Below are 10,363 nucleotides of genomic sequence, written 5' to 3'. Positions count from 1 at the left end.
GAAAGAAAGAAAGAAATGATCATATCCAGTATTGGTAATACTCTCCATACAGAAATAGGTTTCTTAATTTCCAAATCTTTTATTTCGCTTAATGTGAACAAGACCAAGCTTCCACGAAGTGAAAACAGCTCAACAGTGGACAAAGAGTAGATAAAAGAAAAAGGTATCACCAAACTTCAGGGCGGAGCTCACCGGTTGCAGGGGGCATCCATCTCCCAGAATTGTATACATTTTCGCCTACTTTCCAACCAGGGACATCTTTCATCACTTCCGCCTCATACTCGAGATACTTCTTCCACTCTTTGACAAATCTAAATAATGCAAGCAAGCATGCAAACATAGAAATATTCAATGCACTTTAGCTATGCAAGGGAATTGGAGTAGTCTGGATCATTAAATACCTTTCATCTTCTTCAGCTTGAAGAACAGGCAATACTGCTCTACGTGCAGCAAACTTTTCTTCCTTGAGTGCCCTGCAAAATGCAAATATTTCAGGCCTTCTTTCTAAAATGAAGAAGATAAATTTGCATTTGGCATATGTATTCAATTTAGTTTCTATATTAAAAACTAAATTATGGCTAAGAGAATGGATATAAAACAGCAGCACTGTGGAGGGTATGTGAAATAAAAAAACAAAAAAGGAACACAATCGTCAACTGTCAATCTATTAATTTAGATTTGAAACATGCATCTCAGAAAACATCACTTTAAATAAAGAGAAAAGCAATTAATTTCTTTAGTGGAGCATCAAAGAAGTCCGCCCTTCTATCAGCCAAATGTTGGATCAAGTAAACAGAATTTGCCTCCTTAACAGCTCAGCACTGACTGTAGCCGATAGGGTTTGCTTGGTAAGTTCAAATGATACGAAGCAACCAAACTAGGTAGAGTTTGCAGAAAATCAATAGAATTATGGTCAACAACAAGCAAGAAAGAAGTTGGAACTATAGAAAAAGTAGGTGATAAAAAACCTCTAGTTTCTCTCTATTTGTTCAAAGAAAATAATTAGAATAATAGTATTGTCTATAAAGCTCACAACTTATCTATACTAAGCTTTCTTGCAAATAAGTTTTATTTCTAGCCCTAGATTTAAATCCTGATCCTAGCCGTCTATCTTACTAAGCTTTCTTGCAACTAAGTTTTATTCCTAAACCTAGATTTAAACTCTAAAGATAACTAATAATCCCAGCCATCTATCATATGTCAAATAATTAATAGAAAAGACTAAAATAATAAAATAACATAGTAATAAATCTCCAGCATTGTTCACCCAAGCTTGGAAAACTCGACTCTTGCGAGAAAACTTTTATCACTTCAACCATAGTCTATAACATACACAACATCATCTATGTTGGTGCTACATTATGCAATATTAGTCGCCAAAACAATTTCACTTGTTAGGCAGAGGATGGTCAAATATTTCTTGTTGGTTAATGGTGCATAGAACCATGTAGAGGAAAAATAAAAAACTTGGTAAGATTCCCAAGAAAGCTGATCATTTTTATCTTGACAAGGAGCTAAAAGTATCACCATCCCAGCCTACGAGGAAAACAATATACCTTCATAATGGCAAATATGTTTAATTAGGCCTCCACCATACCAAAAATCAATCTGTGAACCAAACCATGCTTCAACTAAATATCTTCTAGATGCAATGTGCTTCTTCCATTCAGGTTCAGTGCCGATATCCTCAAAAAAGGAGTCAAATCATCTTTCTTCAAATCCGTTTCTTCCTTCTTTGTGGATTGCCTTTAAAATTGTCAAACACTGATTTTAATACTACAAGGAGTTTTCTGCAACACATCCTCCAAAAATAACTCCAACAATGGAAAAGCCAAGCCAAATATGTGAATAGTTGAGCAATTCCTGAAGGTTTAGAAAACAAATCAGCATTGCTGGTCGTGCCATCAAAAAAACATGCAAGTCCAGATGCCAAGGAAGACGGTCACACAAAATTACTAACAAAAAGACCTCATTCTTACCTTTTTTATGAATTTCATCCACTAGCAACTGATTCACAACATTCAAATCTAGGTCTTGAACCAAGTAACATGCCAATAGCACAAATCAAGGGCCGTGTTTGAGTGAAGCACTTTGACTCTAAGAGAATCTGATATCCATTGTTTCACCAAGATTTTCTTCCTTTTCTGAGGATATTCTAGCACAATTTGTTTCTCCTGAAACCACTAGAACCTGGTTTTCAACTACAGCTTTCAGAAACATAGCTTTCACATCGAATGCAAGCAGTTTTTCTCTACAAGACTACATCACCATTACACTGTTACTTGCCTCCAAGCTTTCTTGCTTTTTCTTGAGGTCAGCAATGACTTCTCCCTTGGAAGATTCTGTTTCATTTATAGAAACCAAAGCAGTTATTTTTACATCAAGCTATAATTTTATGGCTTCCCTACTAGATGCCATTCCAAAGTCATCAACCAACCTTTGTATTTTGCAATATCAAGAAGATTTCTGACCCACCTCCAATCCTCCCCTTCTTCTGAGGGTTTGCTTGTCACCCCTCTATCCAGACAACCAAAGATTCTCCTTTAACTGGATTCAAATCAATTTCTTCCCTTTTTTCAAGATATTCATCATAAATGGGTTCTAACATATCATAATCTTGCTCTGAAGCATGCATCATGCCATGAAAATCAGCAACTTCAACATTAGTTCCACCCTTGTTTAATTCAAGAGCATGGACCAACCACTCCTTCAACCCACCTTGTACTGCAAGGTTTGCGGATTAAGCATCATGAAAGAGGTTTTCTTCCTGTCCAAATCAGATTTATTAGCAAGACCATCTTCCGATATGTCAAAATGGTTCCAGGCACCTTCCAAAATTTCCATCTAGGTTTCCACTTGTTACTGTCGCACCCTAGCATAAACTACACATGACAATTATTCAATTGCATGTCACATCGTTGCAGCCAATTTTGTTTTGTGACCCTAATTTCCTCATCCTTGACCTCTAGCACGTCCAACCATAGCTTAAAAGCAAACCCTTATATAAACACTAGGATCCTATTAGGCTTCAATGCCAAAATTTAAGTGGTTTAGGGAGAAATATTAGTAAATAAATAGAATTAGGGCTGAGCAAACGAGTAAGAAATAAGTCAGACCACTAGCAAACATTGGTCATAAAAAACCTCTAGTTTCTCTATATTATTTCAAAGAAAAAAAAAACAATGTTGTCTGTAAAATTTATTATTTATTTATACTAGGCTTTCTTGCAAATAAAATTTTATTATTAGCCCAAGAATTAAACCCCAAATTAACAATCCTAGCCATCTGTCATACGTTAGATACTTAACAAGACAAAATAATAAAATAACACAATAGTAAAGCTCTTGCACCATGAAGCCTCAAGTATCAACTTTTATTAATACCTACATTTAGCTCATGCTTTTATAGTTACACTATTTATCTTAAATAAATCAAAATAAGGGAATCTAAAGCATATCTCCAAAACAGAACAGATTTGAGCTTATTCATTTTTTGTTATTTATCTAGTGCATGCAATTTCAGCTATGTCTCTTTATCAAAAAGATCAACTCAACTATTGATGCATACAGAAAACTCAAACTTCCCCAACCCTTGCCTAAGTTATAGATTATCCATGAATGGCTAGCTAAATGGAAAAGGTACAACCATCTTGCCTAAAAGTGCCCCATCTGGATAAGCTATTGCACCTAATTGCATCAAGTTTCATTTTTCCAACCCTTGAACATGAAAAGGAAAACTCAGATAATTCATGCTTAAATCTAGAAGCCTCATTTCCCAAAGAGTCCGAGATGGTCACAAATCAAGAAAATGCAAAAAGCCAACCAAATTGTGCAGTTTATTTACCACCCAATATTATTGGTATTAGTACCTATAATCGTGCAGTCTGGAAATAACCCCAAAATAACTATGCTCAATGCAACATATAATGTGGTTTAAAGTGAAATCTGCAAATGAATCCTTTCCAAAACAATTAAGCATTAGAATCAATACTAGTGCCTACACCTTGCGCCATTGACAACACTGCTTTAGAATCAAGAAGCAACAATTTGAATGACCATTCAAGCACTCTTATTGATTACTATGATACCAACAATTAGAAGATCAACAATTCATCATCAACGCATAAAAGAATATCATGTTCAGATATAATCTCCTCTATATTAAATGCACATGCTAGTTTCAACAAATCTCCAAATCCTTGTTGACATTTCTGGTTTAAATGCAACAAGAGGTATGGATATACTATGAATGTTAGTAAATTACTAAAATAAGAAAATAGATAGGCTCTTGAAATTTTCATGCATTGCCCATATGTCATGAGTCATGACCAAATAATAGCATCACCAGCAAATTGTTGTATCTGAACATATCTTTCCTTTTCCCTCTCCTACCAGCTTCTTCATAGGGTACATGATAAATACCATTTGAAAGAACTGGGAACCCTTAACTGATTGTTTTGCCTTGTGAAATACTAACAAAATACTAAAATAAGTAAATAGGCAGACTCATGAAATTATCACGAATATGTCAGGAACAAATGATAACTTTTGTCAGGAAATTGTTTATCAGAACTTTGCCTTTCCTTTTCCCCTTCTACCAGTTTCTTCATGGGTTACATGAGACAAAGTCATTTGAAAGAACCAGGAATCCTGAACTAGTTTTTTGCCATGTGAAATACTAAATTAATTACTACAATCAGTACATATGTAGACTCCGAAATTACTAAACTTGGATATAGGCAGGCAGCAGGCTCATAAAATCATCATGCATTATCAATATGATAGAACCAAATAATAATACTGTCAGCAAACCATTGTATCTCAACCATCTTTCCTTTTCCGCTCCCATCAAACTTCTTCAGAAGATATATGCTAAAAGCCATTTGAAAGAACCAGCAAATATGAACGAAACACCATACCAAGAATCAGCAGAATCCTCCACATTTCCAAGGCTCATTCGATATAAAAAATTAAATTAAATCTATCCGATAAACAAGGACAGATAAAGACCCACATATAAATTAAACAACAGATCAAGATCTAACTCCAAGCTCCATAATAAGCTAAAAAAGTCTTCAATCCCATCAAAAGCTTTCTATCTACTAAAAGAGGTAAAAACAAATATACATAAATCATAATGAGTTCATAGAAATAATTTCAAGCAACCCAATAAACGAACCGATTAAATATACAAAAATACTATCAATGTAAACTGAAAAGAAAAATGAAAACCTAGATTAAAATATGAAGAAAAGAAGGGAAAATTAAGGATTTTTCCAGAGAGAATAAAAGGCAAGGACCTGCGGATCTTGTTCCCTTGGCCGACTTGGTACATTCCATAAGAGAAGGCACCAAAAGCAGCTAGAAAGATAGCCATAGCACTTGGGCCCTTGTTGGGTATCCGACGGGCGTATCTGACGGGGGCGAACCCACCCGGAGGAGGCCCATCTTGGAGAATTGGCATGTCCTTCACACTCACCATTCCTGGCTTCTTCCTTATCACTGCCTCAGTCATCTTCCCTTGTTTTTCTGTATCTAGAGAGAGTGCGTATGCAAATTGCAGAAAGTGGTGGTGGCGTTATAGAGGGGATTTTTTGTTTGAGCTTGGGTGTTTATTGCTTAAAAAATACACTTCTGAAAAAGCTCAAATTTTTAACTTTTTATAAGTGCTTTTCAAAGCACTTTTTAAAAATAATTTTGAAAAAGAACTGAAAATGAGAAGTTCAAAATTTTAACTTTTCCTCTTTAAAAATTACTTTTACCGCTTAATTATTTTTCACCCTCTAATAATATAATATTTTTTTCTTGGTACTTAATTATAATTGTGTTAAAATCATTAATTAAAAATAAAAATATTTTTAAAATATTAATTACAAATATTTAATGGTTATATTTAAATATTTAAAATATAGTTTATATATTCTAATTAAATTTTATAAATAATTAATATTTATTAATTAAAATATTTACAATTTATATTTTATATATTAAAATATGAACAACAAGTTATAATAATTTTTTATATTATTACTAAAATATAATAATATTAATTTATTTAAATATTATTTAAATACATATTTGTTACTTGATAATAACATGTCTAAAATGAAAATTTTATTTCTCAAAAGCACTTTTTGACAGCAATACTAAATACTCAAATTTTAAACCAAACTTTTCAAAAGTACTTCTCAAAAGTACTTTTTCACAGTACTTTTCAAAAGTAATGAAGAACTGGCCCTTAGCCTACGCCACTTGGTGGGCTTATTTCCGAGTGAAGGTCTATTTTGTGATGTCACCTAAAAGTAATATAACAGTCCCTATGTTATACCATATATTGCATTTTGGTCCCTTTACAAATTGGTCCTTGTAGATGCTTATTTTTTCCTATGTAAGGTATAATAAAAATTTTAATTCTCAACTTTTACACATTTATTCAATGAAGCCTCTACTCTTTTATTTGAACCAATTTGACTCTCAATCTTTCATTCTTGACACGACATTATTTTATTTTATATACCAAGCTATCTATTAATTTAAAATTTTTTATTAAATATTCAAAATATTTAAAAAATTTAAAATTTCAAAAATAATGCAAAATTTTTCAACTTTATAATATAATCGTAAAAGAATTTTAATTTTTTAAAATTAAATATTTTGAAAATTCTAAATTATGAAAAAGATTAAAAAATCTTCAAAGAAAAAACAAGCTTTCTTTTATATATATATTCTGTAAAGTTAATTTGACCTTAAAATAAAAAAAATTTTCTAACAAGAATGTTTGAAGCATTGTATGGAAGGAGGTGTTGAACACCTTTTTGTTGGGCTAAATTAGATTAGAAGCAAATAGTTGGACCTGAGTTGGTTCGCGAGACTGAAGATAAGGTGAATGTGATATGCGAGAGGCTAAAAGCTGCTTTAGACAGACACAAGTCCTATGTTGACTTAAAACAGCGAGATGTTGAGTACCAAGTGGATGAGTATGTTTTCTTAAAGTACTGCTATGAAAGAAAGTCCTAAGATTTGGGCGCATAGGAAAGTTAAGTCTGACATCCATTGGTCGTTATGAAGTGGTGGAAAGAATTGGTCCTATAGGATATCGACTCAAGTTACCCTGTGAACTTGATCGAATTCATGTTATGTTTCATGTATCCATGCTGAGGAAGTATTGTGCAGACCTATCCCATGTAGTGTCAGCATATGATATTGAAGTACGATATGATTTAACTTATAAGGAGGAACCAGTAAAGATTATGGCTCATGAGGTGAAAGTCTTGTGAAACAAGAAGATTCCTTTGGTCAAAGTGTTGTGGCGAAACCATAAGACCAACGAAGCTACTTGGGAAACAAAAGAAGCAACGAAGCAATAGTATCCTCGACTGTTTGGAAGAGAACATTTCAAGTATGAAATGCTTTAAGTAGAGGAGAGTTGTAACATCCTGAGATGCGGTAAGGGGGTTTGCCAAAAGAATATCAGTAAGGAGTTCGCAAGAGACACAATGAAGCAGTGTACGCCGAAAGATACGGTAAAAGGGTTTGCCAGATTCATTGCAAGTTGGGTTCACCAATTGGTTTGGCGGACTGGGGTTCGCCAATTAGTTTGGTGGATTGGGGTTCGCCAATTGGTTTGGTGGACTAGGGTTCGTCAGTTAAAGTCGAGTCAAACTTAAATTAGGAAATTAAGATATTATGTATCTAGGATACTTTTCGTGCATGTAACCTTCTTCTAGACCAACTAAGGTTCTTAAGTCAAGTAGGGTATCCTAAGAATACTAAGACACTTAGTGCCTATAAAATACAACCCTTATTCCATGAAAATTCTCTCATCGATTATTCTGTTGTCAAGTCTTTGTTCAGAATCAAGTTCGTAACAACCAAGGTAAGTCTTTGTCCTGTTATTGTTGATTGTCTAGAAAGCTAGGTTCGTTCGTATATTTGAGTATGTTCTGTTTGTTTAGTAATTTGTGTATATTCAAGTATGTATGTATGTTGCAAACCAATCGGACCATCTACCATTAAGATTAAAGGCAAAGCAAACTTTGTTTAAAATTTTCAACTTTTTGGTGAGTGTTCAGGGTTCGTTATTGTGTGCGAACTGTTATGTTTTCCAAGAACTTTGGGTTTTTAAACTAAGTTCCAAGAGTAAGCTTTTCTATAAAACTCTATTTTAAAGTTCCGAGACTCTATTTTTAAGTTATGTTTTATGTGTGCTCATATGTGAGCCTATGTTTAAGATACATATTTAAAATACGATTTTATAAACTGTGCTTTTACGAGCTTTTGTGTGAGCTCTATATGAACAAGTGCTTTTATGTAGGCTCCTTATGCTAGCTTATATGTTGGATATAATGGTATTCCATAGGATTGTGAGTACTCATCTTTAAGTTTTTGATTTGGGCGTTAAGACCTTGAGACATGTGGAGGAATAAGGGAATGTCGAGCTATGCTCCATTCCCAGGGACATGTTGGCATACAAGAGAGTGTTTAGCTTATTGCTACACTTATGGGACATGTTAAGGACTCTCCGAGTGACAAATGAGGTGCTATAAGGAGATCCGCTTATCCAACAAAAAACAAGTGCAAGTGACCATGAACAAGTTTTTATGAAACTATTGTTAACTATTGGGATGACGAAAATTTGTAAGTGTACACAATTGCAACAAGTAATAAAGTGACAAGTAAATGTTGAGTTATCGTATGTAAGAGTATGCCCAAAGATCAATCATGAGATGGTTGTAATAACATACTTGATTTATCATGTTTATTAATATAAGGCGTTGCCATTATTATTTTAGTTTCTTTTCTGTGTGTATAAATAAACTGTTCTATAATAATATCCTGAGAATAATATGATTATTCTTAAAAGGTCCTTAGTCAAGTATTAGTGTTGGCTAGTACAACAATAATGCATTAGGACTAACATGTAGTTGATTGATGATAAGGAGTTTTCATTGATATGGAGTGTCAAAATCAATGCATGAATATGTGTGTTAGAGAACAACATATTGGACTGACCCGTTATGAGTATGTTTCTTGGATTATTATGTAATTGTCACAACATTACTCATAGTAATTAAAATGTATATGATCCTCAGGCTTGAAATCATCATTATCCTAACATCGTGAGTTGTATATTTTGATACAGTCAAACGTACACTGTAACTGGTTGTTCTATAAAGGCTGATGTTGGATATACCACGATCTATGTAGAGGGATATGGTTGATCGATATAGGATAAGTCCCTTCTACATAATGGCAGTAATATCTTATGCCACTTGATTGAGTGAGACTAGAAATGCATGGCCATGCTCAAATAAGCTGATATGAGATGTCATACTTATTTGTATATCATAGTCTACTCAAGATATCAAGGAACATGGGATGGACTATGCAAGTGTGACTATTCCATGACTTGTGTCCAACCCAGAGATAAAGGACTTAAGGATTAATGCATGAAAGGTTAATCGCAAAAATTTTATGTCGAATCATGATTTCTTGTAACTTAGGTAGCAATGATGCATTGCTGGATGCCACTCATTGTTTGTAACATTAGAATCGTTCTAGTATTACTGCTAACATTACAAGAACCTCTGTGGTCACACCCTATGGTTGAAATGAACGAATAAAACATAGTTGGTATTGTGTTTGGTTGTCACATGAATTAAATTAATTGTAGAATTAATTTAATTGGGTAATCAAATATCGAACATATTATATGTACAAGGTTGTTGTACACATAATGAGAACATAGTTCTATTAATATATGAATTTGGTTCGTATATAAATTCAAATAAATATGGTTTACCGAAATTATTATTATAATTAATGTAATTATAATTTTCGATTTAAAACACTGTTATATTTATTTAATTTCAATTATGATTATTATGTTCGAATAAATATTTAATGAATTATGATTCATTATATATATACCAATTATAAGAGGGAAAAGTGTGTGTTTTTAAAAAAAACCCTAAAAATAATTAAAAAATCTCGTTTTCTTTGCTTAAAAGTCTAGCAGTCGTCAAGCAAAGTTGCTCTCCCAAACAATTCTGGGGATTTCTTCTGTTCATTGTCAACTGGGTGGATTATATAGAGGCCGGAGTCACGAAAAGTTGCGGCTTGGTTCGATAGTAGATCAAAATACTCGTTGTCGAAGCGTCGCTGTCTATCCAGTTTAAAGATTCGGTAATTTCGAAACCTTTATTTCACCTCGAGTTGTTCCCCGCACATGGATCCATGGTTTGGATCGTCGGATGTATTAATTTTTTGCTGCGCCGTGGGGGTGCCGGCATTCCAACATCGTACCCATAGGGACTGTAAAAGAAAATATTTATGAAATGCAACTTTAAACAATTTGGTGATGA

At 33.5% G+C, this 10,363-nt stretch overlaps 1 protein-coding gene across 1 annotated transcript; it reads right to left on the bottom strand.

Moving 5' to 3' along the window:
* Positions 1–5,615, bottom strand: LOC105777539 (NADH dehydrogenase [ubiquinone] 1 alpha subcomplex subunit 13-B). The gene is made up of 3 exons (XM_012600869.2): positions 5,300–5,615; positions 402–473; positions 1–311 (listed from the first exon to the last, which is right to left on the bottom strand). The coding sequence occupies exons 1-3, from the start codon at positions 5,512–5,514 to the stop codon at positions 167–169; spliced, it is 432 nt and encodes a 143-aa protein (XP_012456323.1). The 5' UTR covers positions 5,515–5,615; the 3' UTR covers positions 1–166.
* Positions 5,616–10,363: the final 4,748 nt, after the last annotated feature.

This window comes from Gossypium raimondii, chromosome 10, assembly GCF_025698545.1.
Source record: "Gossypium raimondii isolate GPD5lz chromosome 10, ASM2569854v1, whole genome shotgun sequence".
NCBI lineage: Eukaryota > Viridiplantae > Streptophyta > Magnoliopsida > Malvales > Malvaceae > Gossypium > Gossypium raimondii.
The sequence above is the reverse complement of the archived record's forward strand: the minus strand, read 5'-3'. Positions and strand labels throughout refer to the sequence as shown.

Coding starts and splice junctions, on each gene's coding strand:
- LOC105777539 (XM_012600869.2), bottom strand. CDS start 5,514: ATGACTGAGGCAGTGATAAGGAAGAAGCCAGGAATGGTGAGTGTGAAG. Junction 474..5,299: donor CAAGGGAACAAGATCCGCAG/GTCCTTGCCTTT, acceptor TGCATTTTGCAG/GGCACTCAAGGAAGAAAAGT. Junction 312..401: donor CAAGCTGAAGAAGATGAAAG/GTATTTAATGAT, acceptor TGCATTATTTAG/ATTTGTCAAAGAGTGGAAGA.